At 39.5% G+C, this 18,749-nt stretch overlaps 1 protein-coding gene across 1 annotated transcript in view; it reads left to right on the top strand.

Annotated features, from left to right (window-relative positions):
* The window catches only part of DENND1A (DENN/MADD domain containing 1A), a gene marked incomplete at its 5' end in the record, with an annotated part of 37,984 nt that overhangs the window by 11,471 nt on the left and 7,764 nt on the right, over nt 1–18,749 (top strand). The window contains 2 exons of the mRNA XM_010013495.1: nt 8,616–8,675; nt 13,136–13,224. Coding sequence (XP_010011797.1) covers nt 8,616–8,675; nt 13,136–13,224 — 149 coding nt within the window. The remainder of the gene's footprint in view (nt 1–8,615; nt 8,676–13,135; nt 13,225–18,749) is intronic.

The raw sequence follows: 18,749 nt of genomic DNA, 5'->3' as shown, positions 1-18,749 counted from the left end.
AGTAAGTGAAACATACGATTCTTCTAACTGCTAACCCTGCTGTGATTGCTCGTTTGGCCAGGCATTTGGGGGTTTGCCTTTCTGAGGTGGACTGATTATTACCAAGTAAAACTGCTGCAGAGTGCCCTGCTACAGACAGAAGAGCCATGTACTTTTGTATGTTTGTGTAGAGGAGTATCCCCTAATTATGTAGACTTCTTCGGTGAATGATGAAGCTGAGCAAAGCAGATAGTCATTGCTGTTTATAGAACTCTTTAAATGAGAGACCATCTCTTTTTTTTTTTTTTTCCCCTCTACAAGTATTCTACTTGCTAGAGAAAAATAGCTGTTAAAAGATAATAAGGGATATGTCCATTTTCCAACATCTTAAATCATTTGTTGCAGGATCTTGATTTGATTTCTAGTATTGGGCCAACGGGAAGGCTAGTGCAAGGCTGGCAAAATGACCAGTTAGAAAACACACACAAAACAGCACGGCTTTTTTCTTTACATTTAATATTGCATTGCTGGATTTTCCAGTATTTTAAATGAAAAATATATGTAGTTAGTTCCATGTTGACAATGTCCTTGAGGATTTGACAGTGAGATTTTCCAGCAGTTGCTCTTCGTTAGAATCCTGGTGATGTTTAATAAGGCAGCCAAACTGCTGGCACCTTCGGTTCTTGTTTGTTCTCCGAGGGCTCGGGGCTGCTGCAGTAAGCACATCGACCAGGGCTGATCATTACAAGGGCGTACGCCACCATGAATAAAAATGTCACACGTTTTCCCATCTCACAGCGGTACAAAATGTCAGTCCTGTCAAACAGACATTGCAGGTAGCAGTGAGCAGTCAGTACAAATTGGGAAGCCGAATATTCCCCCAGCTTTCTGATATTCTTCATCTGAAGCAGAAGAAAAACAGTTGTTAACCTATTAGCTGTGATTTTAAACTCTGCTGAGATAGAGGATGGATAGACTTTAACACATGGGGATAAATATATTCCTGGGGTCTAGGATTTTTTACATGTCTCTTCATCCATGTATGTTGAGAAGCAGAATGAAAACAAGCCACTGCAAAATATACCTCATTTTGGTAGAAGTCCTTTGGAAATTGAAGCATCATCTCAATGAGACTCTCTCTCAAACCCTTCCCTGGTTTATCTCTGTGAATAATTCTGAACAAAACCTCCTTGGTGTTTGGCCAGTAATCCCAAAAAGGCATGGTCCAGTGAGTTAAGGGAGCTTTCTTTCATGGTCCTTTCATCATGCAGTAACTTAACAGACTATTGTGATTTATCCTCTTTCTGTACAGATGAAAGTTACGCTGCTTTCAGGCTAAGGCATATTATGCAATGTAGAGTCCACAGGATATGTTATTTTCTGGGTGTTAGACCTGCCTTAGTACCATGAACATACCTGTGTGTTCACTGAGTTATCCATTATGATTAAGGCATGGGCATTGTCAATGCAGGATTCTGCTGTTACTGCAGGATCCAGGAAAGAAATCTGGTGCTGAAGGTTAGGTGTAAAGGATGTGACAAAATATCAAGTAACAAAAAATAATACAAAGGCACCAGTGTTTTCCTAAAGGACAAGGAGAGCAGGCAAAACGGGTTGTGGGGTTCTATGTAAGAGCAATTATCTCAAAGAAGTTCTCTTAGAAGTCCATTCTGTAAGTAGAAATGTCTTGGTTTTTTTTCTCTGATACCCTTTCAGAACAAAAAATTGTGTATGAGTTGAAGCTTGTGAGTCATTGCAAGTTACCTCCTTCCCCAGACAGCATTGCTGGCTGAAGCAACCTGCAACAGGAAGGCTCAGCAAGGGACAAGTATGTCAAAACACTACAGAAACAGAACAGACCAGTCAAGATGGATTAAAGAGTGCTAGCCTCCTCCTGGCTTATATATTTAGCTGTCCTCAGTATGATCCTTTGTCATCTAAGACTTCACTATGTATAAACAAAAAGGAAACAAAATGTGTGAGGCTTTTTGAATCACAATGACTCTAGATTGAATTAAATATTTGGTGTTCTGTAGGCATCTGTTTCCTGTGAGAAGAGATGCCTACTACATAGAACTTAACAGTGGTTTTCAAACTGTGGTCTACAGGCACCTGGAGTATGTGTCCAGGTAAATAGAGGCTGTTGACAGTCTTCTGCTTTGGAAAATGTCAGGAGTCTTCAAACTGCAGTGTTGAATAATATCAGTTTAACAGGGTTTTCTTTACAGTGTTTTAGAAGACCTGAATGCAGGTATAGATGGGAGGATGTCAGGATGTATTTTCAACTGCACAGCAGATAAAAGGTGAGATAGAAGAACCAAGTGGCCACAATCTCAGATTGTATTGATATTATCTTTTCTGGGTTTTGTAGTGCTTTTTCATGTAGTGTATGAACTTTCCTGTCACTGGAGCTCGAAGTAATCACAAGTCTTGACAGGTCCACAGAAAAACCATAGATAACTATTACAGGTTTAACCACTGCTAGACAATATTTCTCCCATCAACATCATAGGAAAACACATGCTACATTGGGGCATGGCCTGAATCTGTTGGTCTGCTCAACACTTCACACATAGAAAGTATATCCATTTAATTCTCAAAATCCTTCCTTTTTCCTGTAATTGCAGACAATGAAATAAAATACCGTTCAGTTCTACTGACAAGGGGTTTATTGTTTAAGCCCTGTGTTTTTAGGATTGCATCAGTTATAAACAATAATAATGCACAGTAGAGTTGCCCATGGTTTTAGGATTTGCTGTCCCTTTTTATAATCCATAACAAGCTTATAACAAGTTTCTCAATCCATAACAAGATTATAAATTGTAGCTAAGAGGCCTGTTTGCCTCATGTTGGTGGGACATTTTAATTTGACAGGATCTGCGTGATCCTGATGTCATGCTCCTGCTTTCGTTCTTGGGTTTAGGAGAAATCTACATCTGATTAGCACCATGTAAGTCCTAGATGTAAAGCAAACTGTGGTATGGTGTATGTTATAGTATCTAGTATTTTCAAAAGTTAGCGATTCTGGGTCTGTTTGCACAGTATGAGATTAATAGATGGACATTATCAGCACTGCCAAATGAGGAGGAGTTCTCAGGGCTCTGTGTCTTGATGAACCGTAAAAAGATAATTTTACCCTTGATGAGGATGGACAGAGTTTGTCTCAGCCAGGAGAGAAGCAGTGAAGGTAGACTTGCAGAAAATCTGTTTCTTCCCCTTTAGTAAAGAGCGAGTTTCCTCTCCGTGGCTTTGGGATGGACCGATGCATCTTTGGCAGTGTCCCATGACACCAGATATGACTCAGACGCCTGAAATAAAAATCCTCACTCAGTATTAGGGGAAAAAAGGAGCTTATAGGCACTTACCTTTCATTTCCTTCTCTTACTGTCTACTTCTCCATTACGTAACAGAAGATTCTGGCTGGAAAGGTAAGGAGAGAGTCCTTGTTTTTTCTCATTAAACTAATCAGTGTTTAATTGTGGCAGTCTCTGCTCCTTTCATAAATTCTTGGCACAGCTATGGGCATTGCTACATTTTTGCCAAATTCATTCTACCTTCCCAATCTACAAATATGGCTTGAAGAATGAGGCATCCCTTAAAACATGGAGATTATTTTTATCACAGCACCCAGCAGATTTCTGTTGAAGTATTTCAGAGTGTAAATTAAAAATATATGCTGTAAAGCATGCACTGTTCTTGTCATCCCAGTTTGTGAGCTGTGCATATGGGAGTATGTAAAGAGTAGTGTGTGTGCTATTATCTGGATGGATAATAAAACAGCTGCCTCATAGATTCCATCTGCTTCCTATACTGAATCTTTTTAGGTACCATACATTTTTCAGTGATGTTATTTTCTCCCCTGTTTTTTTTTTATCAAGTGTTCAGTTGAGGTCCAGCATATTCTTCCAAAGTCAGCACTTCAGATCTTTTGTAGGATGAGGTGTTTGAACATGGGTACGTTCAGGACAGTGCATCTCTCCTATATCTGAATGTCTTTAAAACATGCTAGCAGTTTTTAAACCAGACCTGAGTTTCAGAAGGAAATAAGATATTCATCTAGAAAAGCTTTGCTTTAGAAATTATTAGCAACACTCTTTGCTACTAATTGAGAAAGAAAACACTTCTTTCTATATGTACTGACAAACCACTTTTCATCTAGTTGTGTTTCCTTATGCATTTCTTCTAATCGCGCTTGTTGCTGCACACAAAATAGCACCTCTAATTTACTCATAAAGGCTATGTTTTGAATACCACTTTAAAAATATCTCAACAGACATCCACAATTAGTTCGAGATAATATTCTGCTCACAAGCTGTTACCTCGCAGGCTAAAAGTTATCTTTTGTAATGTCTTCTTTAGTATAAAAACCCTAACTAGCTATGGTGTTAAAGGTCCTTGCATATATAATAGCTACTTTATGAGATGTGAGATCTATAATTCTTAAATAGCATTTTTACAGTGTAAAAATGAAAGTAAGATTTTTCTTCCTCCAACATCTCATTGCTTAAAATCACTTGTCTGATAATTAGTAAAACAGTGCCAGATCTGCAGTGATAAAATTGGCTTTCTGCAGATTTTCTGTCTTGTTGCTTCAGAAGTACTTAGAGCAAGACAATTAAGAAAATACCTAGAGTAAAAGGTATGCTGGTAAACAGCTATTGGTGAGAAAGTGCTAATTTAGACATTTCTCCCCTTCATAGAAAAAACTATGGTATATACTACGTTTAGGAACATACCTAGAATAGCAATTTAGCAGCTTTTAGCAATGTGGTGTTTTGTACCCATTCATCCTTACAGCACAGGTAATTAAGTTGATATTCCAACACAACTTCCCCTACTGACCTTTTAGAAGCAATGTGTTTTGCTGCATTAACAAATTAACTTCAAATCTGTGGCTTTTCCAGTAAATATGGTCTTCATATAGTTTGAAAATACTTGGTTATCCCATTCCTGTGACATATTAACATCAACATTAAAAATGAAGCCCTGGTAAAGGGCAAATAACTGTTATCTCCTAGCGGACCTCCACGTCAGTTACTCCTCACTGCCCTTTGCCTATTCCTTTCTATGCTTCAGAACACTGATTTAAGCCATGTTATTTCCCTATCCATACTTAATAGAGAGAACATGCTGCTGTGAATATATAGTTTTGTCTTACCATTCTGTTCCTATCTCTTTAGGGTTCAGAAATGTTGTATGTGGTGCAACTCAAAATTAACTTTATTTCTCATAGCACTTTGGTGGGTAAGTATGAATCTGAGTGTTGGATGTGACTCTGTTGTTACAAGTACTGAGGTCACAGCTCTGAGAGTTAACACAATGAGTATTCAGAGGTCCGAGAGATGCACAAGTTCCTACACCTTTAATCTCTTCCCAAATCAGCATTTTGTATGTGTCTTTATTGTGGAAACACATAGAATCATTTTTTTCTCAGAGGTGAAGGCTTAATTTAATCATATGGGATATTTAAATCTCAGCTGGAAAAAATAAAGGATATGAACGTATTAGCTTTTGCAAAGGAGTATTTCATTGCTGCTGAGTAGGTCTGCCTCTAAGCATCACCCAGAGAAAACTGCCTCTGTCTGATCAAAAATGTATGATGGACATTCTCACCTTGTGTTCCACATGTCTTGTCTGGTATCTTGTCACTTGCAGAGAAAAGTACCGGCTGTTCTGGAGGAGAAATAAGAAACTTTTCAGTAGATAGATGTAGAATTGTAACTGCTGTCTGAGGAAAGCTTCTCAAGATGCTGATGCAACAGTTGTCAGTGAGATAGCAGTTATCCATCCTTTATTTTGCTGGTGAATCTTGTAGCAAGGTCATGAATTTGAGTGATGATGATTTTTTCCTTAAGGTAGGTCCATAAGGAGTTTAGATTATGACTCTTCAAAACTATGGATTTATCAGTAAATTGTGGCTGGACTGAATTCCATCTGGAATTCAAGATGTCAGTCTGTGTGGCATTGATTTGTCGTGTGATAACTTCAGTAAGAGAAGAGGAGAGTTCTGTCAATGAAAAAGTAAGTTTAGAAGAGCAGGAAGCTGAATCAATGGTGATACCAATAGAAAGCTTAGTAAAAAGGAGGAGAATGCTGGGAAGAAATGACTGCAGGTATGACATCACAGCTGAGTTTATGGGTTTAGATGGTGTTAAAAAATAGTCTGAATTGCAAATAATCAAATAAATATTTTGATTTTTAATCTCCTGTGTCACTTCACAAAGCCCAAATAAAATGGAAGCTGAGGTAACCTCAGTAAGTGCAGATAACTCGTGTGTATTTCATAAAAGTTGACAAAAGTCTGTCTTCAGTATTCCTTGGTCCTAGAGTTGAATAATGAAATGAGAATCACAGTTCATATTAAAGAGGAGAGTTTTTGACCCTCTCGAATTGAGAAAAAAATAGAAAGCAACGTGGGCTTATGCTTACCATTCAGAGACCAAAAGGAAAGAAAAAGTATATACAGTTTTGAGTTCTAGGCCAACATGATGATGTTTTAAGGTCTGACTTGTAATCGTTGGCCACTTAGGACTAATGGGAGTGAAGTATTAGTTCTGTGTGTGGTTTGGCTGATTCCCAAATCAAGGAAGGCACTGCTAGCCATGTCTTCAGGAAAATACCTGAATTTTCCACCTAAATAACCTACTTGAGAATGTTCTAATGTAGAAATACTCACAGTTTCTAGGTGAGTAAAAGAGAAAAAAATAACAAGGGGAAATACATATGCTGGAGGCATAAAAAAATTGAAAAGAATAAATGAATGATAATTGTACCTTGGTTTTGTGCTTCATCACATACTTTGTCTAAGCTGCTAGGTAGTAAGTGAATCTCTTAAGTAACCAGAAAAGTGCAGATTTCAGGTTTTTCAGGTGTTTCGTTATGCTTCTGAAGAATAATGGACAATAAGTATGCTATGGTGCATAACAGAAGTTAGATATATTTTAAGATTGTGCTCTCAGCCTGAGCAGATATGATGGGAAGATACACAGCAGCCTAACTCAGCTCCTGTGACTGAACTGGTTAACACAAGGTACAGAAGAGAAACAGCTCAGTAAGGCTAATGGCAACCACCTCAGCTCGCCACCCTGCCATATCTCTCTTTGTTCTCTTTGTTTTCATACTTGCTTTCTTGGAAAATACAGAGGGAAGCTATCACATGGAATAATTCTGGCCTTGGCTCTCCATCCCAAGTGTCCTTTTTTGGTTGTGGGTTGTCTTTTTTCCTCCCCCACCCCAGAAAACTGAGCCAAGTACATGTGTGCAGTCTGGCACCCCTTCACTGACAACATAAGTAAGAAGTGAACCAATGGATGCAAAAATATAATTTAATGGGAAATTTGAAAGAAAAGTCTGAAGAGCTGCAAGAAGAGAATGAAAATGGTGTGGAAAAGGGTAGGCTGGAGTTGTACAATTACACAGTGTGAGGGTAGTTGAGAAAGAATGTCTGTCAATCTAGAATAAAGGCTATGCTAGTAAGAAGTTAAGAACTGCTGAGGTATGAATCTGGAATCTTTTTTGGAGAGAACTACAGTAATCTGCATAAGCTCTCTTTTTCTGTCTGAAGAAGCTGACTCCCACTGCCAGCTCCTATTCATGGCTGTGGGTTTTATCTGCGGGCTAGGGCAGCAGTGATGCAGTAATCAGCGTTCAAAGACATTCCCATGTCCTCCTCACTGAGGACTCCACTGCTCTCTGGAAGTGCCAATACGTGTACACAAGCTGCCACAGAGAGGACATTAACTGTGATCTCATTCTCAATATCAAAGTTGTACTGTAGGATGGTTTTATTTAGAATCTCGTTAATTGCCAGTGGATTCCTTATCTAACAGAGTATACCTTGAGATGCCATCTGTGTAAGGAGAGTCATGCTGCTGACTCAGTCAAAAGCAACTGGATTGGAATAGCTCCAGTGCTGTTACAAAGCAGTGAGTTGGCCAACTGCTCATTTTAAAAATGAGAGACCAAAACAAGCATCTTAATGCACTCTTCTGTCTTCACTGGAATTGTTGGTGATGGGGCTTTTAGTTTTCTTTAGAATGACAGTAGGCACTTTGTTCTGGCTGTTAATTTAAACCTTAGTCCAGTACAGCATCTAAACATGTGCTCATCTTTAACTGTATGGAAAGTTTAATTGACTCAGGGTTTTTACTTGTACTCTTAAAAGTCTTTGCTGGTTTGAGGCCTTTACCATGAGTTTTCACAAGCACTAAAATCACTTGAGATTTTAGTGAAAGCTTTTTTGAGTATCTTGCTTTGCAGGATTCTTTCCATTTGCCTGAGTGTTGTCTAGAACACTTGGACCTTGAGATCCAAGAATCCACCTTGAGCATTTTGTTATCTCAGTAAATTTTGGATGCTCTGGTCTGGAGTGCTGATTCTCCTACCTTCGTTTTATATTAAGCCTACGTCAACAGGCAGCTATTGCTGCCTTTCCTGTTGTGGCACTCTGTAGGTCATGAGATTTGTCACTATCTTTGGTGGGGAAAAGAGAAAAAGAAAAAAGAAAAATTGTATTTTGTAAGGTGAGTATGAAGTTAAGGTAATTCTGATGTTGTCATCTACTCACACTGCTTTTGCCACAAAATCAGAGGTGTTTTCATGTAGGTGACTTTAATTTAGTTTCCACTTTGATACAGCAGCAAAGACTCCGTCCACCTCGGCCACCGCCTCCAAAGATACAGCGTTCGTCTAGGCCCGTGAGTAGTTGGTAGTTTTGTCTCACTGCCACAGCTTAACACTGCCTGAATTACGCTCTTAGTAGCATTACTAAACCTTGGTAGTTTGGATTGTCAAACTTTGCAAAAAAGCAATGTGTGAATTATGCTCCTAAACTCCCTTCTTCTCTGCTGCGGCACAGCCCTGGGACCTGCGTTTGTTCTGCTTTTCTTTGACGAGTTCTGCAGCTTTCAGTCAGTTCTGCAGGTAACTGATGCTGCTCTCTTGCAACATTTGGTTTTACTTTTGCGGTGATTTCTTAGAGTCTTGCTAGGCTGGCGTAAGTTTTTAGCCAGTGAACTTTTGAAGACTTGCACTAACCTCAAATACGAAAGGAAGCACAAGTCTGAAGAGACTTAAAATTAATTTGGGACACTGAATTTTCCTCCATAGAATAGATGTGTGAATACACATGAAGAAAGCAAAATCTATATTAGGGTGGTAGAGCATTAGTGCCACATTATGGATGATGTACGTAGACTCTGTGTAATGTAGTGTAAAAAATGTAGGCACAGCATGTTGGCCAGAGGAAGTGGCTTTGAAAGAGAAAAACTACACAGATATTATTCTCAGTGCAATACCTGCACTGTCTTAGGCAGGGATACCTTATCTCAGCAATTTTTCATTCAAAACACTAACTCTAGGACAATTGTCACATATTAAGTATGCCACATGGCTTAAAGCTGAACACTGCTGCACCAGTGTTTATTTTTTTTTCAGTAGTACAGGCAAGCAGTATCAGCTTAGAAGGGGTGTTGGGTTTTGCAACAGCCTTGGAAGATACTTATTTCTATTTAGGACTGTTGCTTTATGAATAGTTTCCCCAAAGGCAAATACCTCTTACTCCTTGCTTCCATATTATATACATGTATGTGCATAAGAAAGAAATGCAAGTTTTCAAATTTAATCTTGCTAAAACTTGTTAAAGATATGTGTTGGATGAGCAGGCAACTGGTTAACAAGTGCACTCGGGTGTGTGTTAACTTTTGATCTTTGGTGCATGTTTCCTATGTTACATTTCAATAGCATGCGTTTCTTCTCCTCCCTCTTTTTAACTCTGGGTGTTTGGCCTAACAGAGTCACTTGTATGGATTCCTGCTCTGAAGATTTCTGTTTTCTGTGTTTAAAAGGTAGCATTGAATATGCTTATATGTGTTCTCTTAAATGTAATTGATGTGGGAGACACTAGGAATAAACTTTGCTTGGTACTATGGGGTTCCCATAGCCCTCTCGTGTTGTGTTTGGCAGGTGTATGAGGGCACACTGTGACTCTTCTGTACAAAAGTTGCTGAACGCTATTGTTCAGATTGAGTAATTTATTTTACATCAAAGTCCTGCTAAGACTGTTTAATCTCCCAGCTGTAGTGCATTAATAGTCCTCACTATAATGTGTTTGTGTCAACTGTCTTTGCTCCCAATGTGATTGATAAAAGGTTGGAAATGTAAGAATAAAAGCTCCTGTTGCATTCATCTAGCTGTGTAAGTAAGTGGAACAGAAATGCTTCATTCATCAAGAGGAAATTCAAGATAAATGCAAATGATTATAATCACTCCCAAAAATATGCTTGTACCAAATATACATAAATTTGTTGTTGTTCAGAACTGTTATTTGGCTTTTAATAGTCGAAACACATTTTTATGTGTGTAAATAATACTTTGTGCAGGCTGCTTTTTCCCTCTCTTAGTCTTGGCATATATTACAGAGGTGGGTATCGGCAAGTAATTTATCCCAGGCTTTTACAAGCAAGCACTCAAAGAGGAGACCAGGTCCCCCTGCTCTTCCAACCAAGTCCACGTAATACGAGAATTCCTGAGAAATCCTTAGTGGTTTCAGGATGCATCTGTTAGGAGGAGGAATCCATGGGCACTAGTCCTTGCAGTATGTGTCGTTGCTAATACTAAAAACAAAAACACAGACCAAAGAAAGGTTAAGGAAGCAGAACAGATATGTTCTCTACATTCTGCTGTTTTGGAAAAGAGTTGTGGTGGTATTATGAGAAAGAGACGGTTGTTGCTAATAATTAATAGAGATCTGTTTGGATTAATAGTGGCTGTTTGGAAACTTCATTCAATTAGAAAAAGTTAAAATATAATAATTATGCATAAAGTTGATGGGGACAGTAATAAGCACATTTAACCCTTCTCTACTGGATGTTTACCTTTATTCTTTTAGCAGTGTGCTCATGTAATTGGATTTCTTTCGTACTTTTGCATTTGATAAGCACTTAACCCTGCCTATTTGGCTACATAAGGCTCCAAATCCAGCAAGGAATTGGCTTGATTCCTGTCTTTCCCTGCAGTCCCCCATGAACAATGCTCTAAATCCTACTTAGCATGTCACCCTGCACTTCAGTGGTCTGGTGGCCCCCTGGAGCCATCCCAAACTCTCATCTCTCTCCCCCATCACCCTCACTCCCCTGGGGAACCACCCAAAAGGTGAAAGTGTTCACAGCATGATGACAAGCCCGCTTTACACATCATCTTCCAGCTCAGATTTAATTAAACAGGTTTCTTTCTTCCTCTCTTTTTCTCTTTCCCCTTCTCGCTCTCTTCTCCCCATTTTCCCTCTCACTCCTCTCCCCCCTCTCCTGCACGCACTGGCTCTCTCTCGGTCTCTCTCTCTCTGTTTTATCAACCCTAATGAAGCAGTATTCTTCATCGATCCTGCTGATTGCCAGCCCATTCCTTTTGTTTGTTGGCACCGAGCCATTCTGCCGCACTCTGACAGCTCAGCTCGTCTAATTAGCTCTGTTGTTCTTTTCCCCATGTTTCACCACGTTGCAAGTTCAGTTGAAGTTGCCACAAACTTAATCCTTCCATTCCTGCCGTAAATTCACATTCTTAAGCCGTCTTTATTGTAGAGAGGAGCAGCCTCGTGTGGGGACTGATCTTCAAGACCTTAACATCTGACCTTTTCATAAGCCCTTTTTCCTAAGAAATAGTGGCAATACATCTCTGGATTTCTTCATCATATCTGCTGTACACCATTTCCTTTGAAATGAAAATTCAGTACAATAATCCTGCTGCTATCTTCTGCATACTGGTGTGTAGTGCAGAAACACAACATACAATTCGATGGCTTTTTCCTGGCAAGAAAATTTGAGGTTTATGTGCCTGGGAAAAGGAAAGAAAACCTAAAAGCCCAGAAGCACCCTACCCCAAATAATAAAACCACAAAACCAGAGAAAAACCAACAAAAACTTGCCAAGGTGGGGGGAAATCTGCATCTATTCTATCATTGCACACAAATTCATTAGTCATCCGAAGAGCGCTTACGCTGTCAGCCTTAACAGCTTCCTTTATATTGTGGCTATTAAGGGAGCACAAGTGCAGGGAGGTCAGGAGTTGAGTTGTATTCCTAACTTTATTTGAGGGCTTTGGGGATTTCTGTTGAAACTAGCATTCAGCTAAGCCAACAAATCGGGCTCCGTTTCAGCTAAGGTAGTACCTGCTTAAGAAAAAATGGAGCAGTTCTTTGTACAGCCTGACCCTGATGCTGTAAATGTTCATTCTCACAGTTGGTTCATAGGGATAAGTTCGTCAACAGGATTACTCACTAGCATGGGTAGGCACATCCATAAATTTTGCCTATATAGTGATCATAAGCGCTTATGCCTTTACTTGAAGTAATACTTGTTTGCTTGTGGAGTTAATGTAAGTAAATTAAGCTTGATTTCTGACCATTAGAAGGTGATGGATATGTGATTTAAGATTCGATTGGCAGCAACATCATCTTCCACAGAACAGCTCTAGATTTTATTACAGACAACAGCAGGTAAACTAACATAACATTAGGGGTGACAATGATAATACATCTGGTGAGGGTTTCTGTTCAGCTGCTGAAAGGAAGCAGATTTTTAATGGAGAATAAGCTGTGTTTTCCCTGTTACGTTTATTCTAAGTACAAATTTTTCAGTGCTGCCTCACACAGAAGTCTTGACTTGAGAAGTTGGGTTCCCATGAACAAGAGGACAAAAAGATCATTATGTCCAAGCTGAACTCCAGTTTCCAATATAATATACAGCAACATAGAGGAGTTTCCAGTTTTACTTTATCAACAAACTGTATAATGGGAAGCTCACAATTAGGGAATTTTTTATCAGAAATTTAGCCTGCACCAAACAGGACAGTGGAACAAATTTCTGTTGCTTTGCTAATAGCTAATAGGCAGTGACAAACACATACGTTTCATTTGCTAGTCAAAAACGTGGGGATTTTTTCTCCTTAAACAAGTTGTGGGTCCCTGTAGTTTATATTCATACTTTCTATTCATTTGTATATCTGCATTAATTTGTAACGTTGTTGTGGCACAAAAAATAGACATTTAAAGCAATTTTGAATGGAGGATACCTTTAAGATAACAGTGGTTACACATGTTTTGTTATTTTTGTCTGTTGTTTGATCTGTTCGATGAAATGTCTTCTCTGTGTGTGTGTCATAGGTTCGCCCACCAAGACCTCATGTTGTTAAGAGACCTAAGAGTAATATTGCTGTGGAAGGACGAAGGACTTCAGTCTCCAGTCCAGAACAGTAAGTACTTTGCTGTTCTGCTTCTCTCTAGTTGTGTCAGCAAGCAGTGTATTCAGAACTAGCCAAAGGAGAAGTTAAAAAATACTACACATCAAAGGTTGTTTTTTAACTAAGAAAAAATTTGGTTTTTAAGTTTTGGAACGTTTTAGAGGAAGTGTGAAAAAGCAAGAAACCGAAGTTTACTTCTTGGAAAATTCTGTATTGCCAGGTTAGGCATCTGATCAGCCTGTTCTGGGGAACTTTCAGGTTTTGGAAGTTTGTTCATTTCTTTGTTGTTTTGCTTTGAATGAAATTGTGAGCCACCTCCCTGCAAATCCACTGTGCTTGCCAGGCTTTATCTGGAAGATACAGACTTACTTGTTTCATAGTGATGGCAATAAGGGTTGTCCCCCATTAACAGGTCTGTAATGAGCTCTATAGTGAAGACTTATAGAGCTTAACTGTCTTGCACAGTACTAGCAAATTTACCAGCCTCTTAGATTTGACTGTGATGTAAACAGGGGTAATGTTCCAAATAAGTTGTACTGCTGTAGCCTACTGCTCATGTATAAAATATGTTGGTTTCCAACATCTCTTGCTCATAGGAACAAGATATTCTGTTACCTTGGAGAGATTTTTTTTCTAGATAGTTTCATGAATGTCACATACTAAAGTACTTTTTTCAAGGAAGACATTGCTGTGTATTGCTGCAGATATTCTTAACGTGTTTCTATAGTTGAGTTAACAATAGGCCATCAAGTGAAAACCTGAAAAGAGAATGGATATATTGAACCTTACCAATATAGCCCAAAAGACACTGTTGAGTGTGATAAACATATGTGTAGGCTGCATCAGTATGCATTTTGGATTTAAAATTATTTAGATTCTTCTGAGTGTAGCTACTTCAACTGCTCAGAAGTACAAAAGACTCACCAGCACTGTTCTGGTTGGATAGAGAGGCTGAATAAGCAGGTTTCCTCTTCTTGGTTTAGGATTTGGGGAGCTTAAGGCCTGTGCATTCTGCTTGGAGTGGTTGATCTTGGTATAAGGTATTGTGAAAAGTGTGGCTAGAGCAGGCACAGACCTGCTTGGCACTCCAGAGGAAACAACTGAGCAGAGAGGTAAGAACAGCAGGCAACAGAGCCAGCGCACCTTTTCCTGGTCGTGGAGCGAGATTAAACTAGTGTCCCCATGTGTGAAGCAGCTTTGATGCCGTCCTTCAGCAGGGAGTGGAATAGCATTTTCCAAATATCCACTGTTGTGGCAGTGCAGCCTTGGCATGGGAAGTCACACTGAAACTGCTCAAAGACTAAAAGCAGAAGACTCGGGCCTCCAAGATGGTGGTACAGCTCTAGTCTGTCAGAGATTTCCTTGGAAGTCATCTCTACCTGCAGCACAAAGTAATTGCTTATATCATAGCCAGTTTGCATTATTTATGTCCCATACTGTGGTGGCTTTATTGTCAGTAAAGTGAAATGCTTTAGCTGATAAAGGTTACAGGGTATTTGTTGTATTTGAAGATACTAAAATCCCGTAACAAGAAAAATGGTTGGTTTCTTCAGACACACCATTTCCCCACATGTGTACCAGTTCCCCGTCACCACAGTTACAGGGTAGAGGTTGGGAATAAGAGAGAGAGGTTGGGTCCCCCCCTGCTCCCCCAAAAGTTAAGTGCATGCCTTGGTTTTTCCCAGCCACTTTAGCATGGGGAGATGTTCTGACTTTTAGCTTAAACGAGTGGTCACTGTTCAATTCTACCAGATTATTTATCCTTTTTGTAGTGGAATTTGGTTGCCCTCTTGTGGAGCAGATTGCAAATCCTGCAGAAGGGTTTGTGTGGTTACAGGGTGGTACCTGGCCCTGCACAGATTATAGTAATTCTTAAAATAAAAGGCTTTTTTCTTAGTATCTCATATGATGACTCATTGCATGTAGGTGAAAGGTGATTGAGTCAGTTTAACCATTATATGTGTTTCATGTGAAGAAATATGGACGTTTGGATTGACATTCCAGTGTGGCTTACAGCTAACACGTATTTTCAGTTCCTGCCCGTATCAGAGCAGAAATAAACATAAACCTGAATTATAACCATAGCAACACACTGAATTAAAATTATTTTACTTTGTTTTAATTTATTGCTGTTAAGTTTAGAGTCTTTCACAGAGTAAACTACTAAAAACAATTGTGAAAACAATTTACAATAATTACGAAAGATAATGAAGATGCTTAGTATAGCTGTAAACTGACTTATTTTGCTTCACAAGCATTTTACTGGTAGATTTTTCTATCTTGTAAATGTGGAATAATACCAGGTAACGTGCTTGTACCACTGACACTGGCTATATGGTACCAGTTGTGGTCTCTTCCTGATGTTTCACAGTTTCAGTATTTTATCCAGTTCAGATGCAGTGTCACAGCAGGTTGTTTGTATTTTCATTCCTTCCTGTCATCAGCTTCAGGTGGCAAAACAAACTTTGACAGAACTACCTCCAGTCAACTACATCTCCTGTAAAGTGTCTGCTTAGGGTGTTCTAACAAAACCAAGTTGGGGCAGCAGGGAGCCAGGACACACAATACACACTGATGATGAGAACGACACTAAAATTGTGAGTTTGGAAGTACAAGTGGAGGAAATAACTAACCTTTTACTTAAGTAAAGCTCAAATAAATGGTTAACCTAAGAAATAACTTCAGGTGAATGCCTTTTAAATAGGTAATGACTCAATAATCCTGACCTTCTTCCTTACTGTTTATCTCAAAATGGCAATTTGAAAAAAGGAAAAGTATATTTTCAAATAGTAATTAAGGATCTTTTTGACAGGTTTCACAAACTTTCTTTTTTTCCGTCCCAGTAAGAATCTTCCTCTTTTGTTCTGAAATGAAAACATAAAGCCAGATGTTGTCTCTTTAAAAAGTCCCTTGTTTTCTGTGAATGAAAGTACCTCAGTATCGTGTCTTCACTCATTACTCGGCAGCCTTGGCGTACCCCTACTGCAGATCAGAGCAGGTTCCATGGAAGCAGCAGCAGCACTGAGAGGGTGCTTTTCTTAAACTGAACTTTGCAAAAAATAATTAATTAATAGCACTGGTTCCAAAACCAAATTATTAGCCAGTTACTTTTTCCAAGTACTCCCATGTGGGATACGTTTGTGAGTAGGAGTTTCCATTCAATGAGAAGTTTCTTTCTGTATGTAAAACTAACACTCATTTTGGTCTTGAATGACAACTTGAAGGCATCAGAGACTTTCCCCAGCATATCCAACTCATTAGCCCAGGCTGCCCTTCTGCATCCTCCCTCCAGTCTGTGGAGGCAGGATCCTGGGACAGGTACCACTAACCACAGACATGCTTGGAGCCCAGGGAACGTGTTCCACAGGGCAGCCTCTTCACCATTTGTAATGTTGCCTGTCACCTCTGAAAAGCAAACCCATGCATAGACGTCCTTTCAGTTGTTACATTTGTTAATACATTTCTTATGATACAAGGAAACTTGTATCTTCAATTACGTAAGTTAATTTTTTTTATGTGTATAAAAGAGAACTGTTGGTTTGGGGTATGCGTGCTCATTTTCTAATCAGTCTTCAATTAGAACACGGGAGGGTGGGAGCAGTGACTTAAAAGAACTCCCAAGATGATGCCTAATGTCTGTTGTTAAACCACTATATTTAGAAGAGCTGGTGGAAGAGCTATTGTTTCCCTCATCAAATTGTTCAGTAATTTTTTTTCCTATTTCAATAGGAAGATTATTTTTCTACAATTTAATCAATAATTCAAGGTTTGTGATGTTTGTCATTCTTCAAATTTTGAAATGAAATCTAAAATGTATAATTTTTTTTAAAGTCTTTTAGTTATAAAATAACAGGAAGGATTTTTAGATGAGAGCTCAGAAAATGCTGGATTTACCACCTGGGGCAATCCTAGACACGTGGGACATGGCTCCTTAAATACAAATTAGTTGTTCACAGAAATACGATGTTGCATTTTTAACAGATAGGCAGGTTTTTGAGAGCTCTCTTTTACACCACAGCAAGATTTCCTATTAAATGTAGAATAGGCTTCCAGAGGTCTCTAGGATCTGTCTTCTGTAAGTACCAACTAGCTGGCTTCCAGGGCATGCAGAGTGGGAGGAAATTAAAATAGGAAATCAGAGGGTCAGGCTCACAATTAACAGCATGTCAAAAGGCTCTTGGGCTGGCTAAACCCATGTCAGTGCTGCAGCAGTTCATTATGGCTTTCCACAAGTCGGGTAGGACTTAGTAGAGAAGCTAATGGCTTTCCCTTGTATCACCTGAATGAAAATAGGCTGCGGTGCAATAGTGGGTTATTACACTGAATTTAGTATGAAGTCAGCATGATGGCAGGGTTGAATGATACAGGCTCATAAAGCACATTAAATTCCAGTTGTAACCAGGCTTTTGGAGCTCTGCCACACAGAATGTGTGTGTGTATGGTAAAGGTTTTCCATGGCATCGCTGCAAGCAAGATCTCTAGTTAGGAAGAAAGTTGAGCCAGCAAGTGCTCATATGAACAAGGATGGCTGGAATCAGAAAGAAAATACTGCAGGGTATAGCAGCCAGGGCTCGCTGTGTGCGCTTTGGTTCCTCTCCCTTGGAAAAATTGGTGTAGGGGAAGGTAGGTACAATGAAGGTGGGAGCAGGACAGCAAAGGGAGAGCAGACAGGAAAGAAACACCCGAAGAGCCATCAGGTTCTATTGCAGGCCTTGCTGAACCTGAACCACATCACAAGGCAGACAGGGCTGCCCTGGGGAGCCCTGCTTCATCCGGGCTCCCCCACCTTTCCAGTATGATGGTTTAAAAGAAGCTTTAATTTTGGGTCCTATTTCCGCTGTCTGCTTTGGAGTGAACCTCCCGACTGTACAAATGTAACAGCCTGCCTTTGTCAAGGGATGAGATCGCTGCAGGGGAAATGGGTGAATAGATCCTTAGTACCGAGTAATAGGACAAAAACGTGAAACGCCTTTGTAGAACCTTGCATCTAGATCTGTCAGAGCAGGCAGAGGTGTCATCCAGCTGGTTCCCACGTTAAATTCTTTGTTACCATTTCCAACTCTCTAGAACGTTTGTAAAAAGTTCATAAAGACTATTAGTTACTGCCGGTCCTGGGTACAGGGATCGCAAGCCGGTGCTTTTGCTGTCTGGTTGGATGACTTGCGATACAAATTGTTTTGTTGTTTTAATTTAAAATACCCTTTATGCTAATGTTTTTGGTTTTCTGGAAATACTCTGCTCCTGTGAACATTCACAGGATACAAAGTGGCACTTTAAAAATCAAATGGATATTTTACTATTTGTGTTAGCTCGCACTCGGGCGTCCTGAGTATTCAGAGTAAGCAGGAAGGAATTCCAGCGATAGGTCTGGGCTTTGTTCACATTGAATAGTTACTGGGTAATCCCCTCAGTCCCAAGTCTCCTATTTCATACTGGCAAGAAAAAGCCCGTGCATCCAAATTCCTTATTCTCTTCATTTTACTGTCTAAGAGGGACAAATTCCTTAATTCCCTCAAGCTGCTGTAGGGCTGTTCTTT

The sequence above is a fragment of the Nestor notabilis genome, unplaced genomic scaffold (assembly GCF_000696875.1).
Source record: "Nestor notabilis isolate BGI_N333 unplaced genomic scaffold, ASM69687v1 scaffold23954, whole genome shotgun sequence".
Taxonomy (NCBI): domain Eukaryota; kingdom Metazoa; phylum Chordata; class Aves; order Psittaciformes; family Psittacidae; genus Nestor; species Nestor notabilis.
The sequence above is the reverse complement of the archived record's forward strand: the minus strand, read 5'-3'. Positions and strand labels throughout refer to the sequence as shown.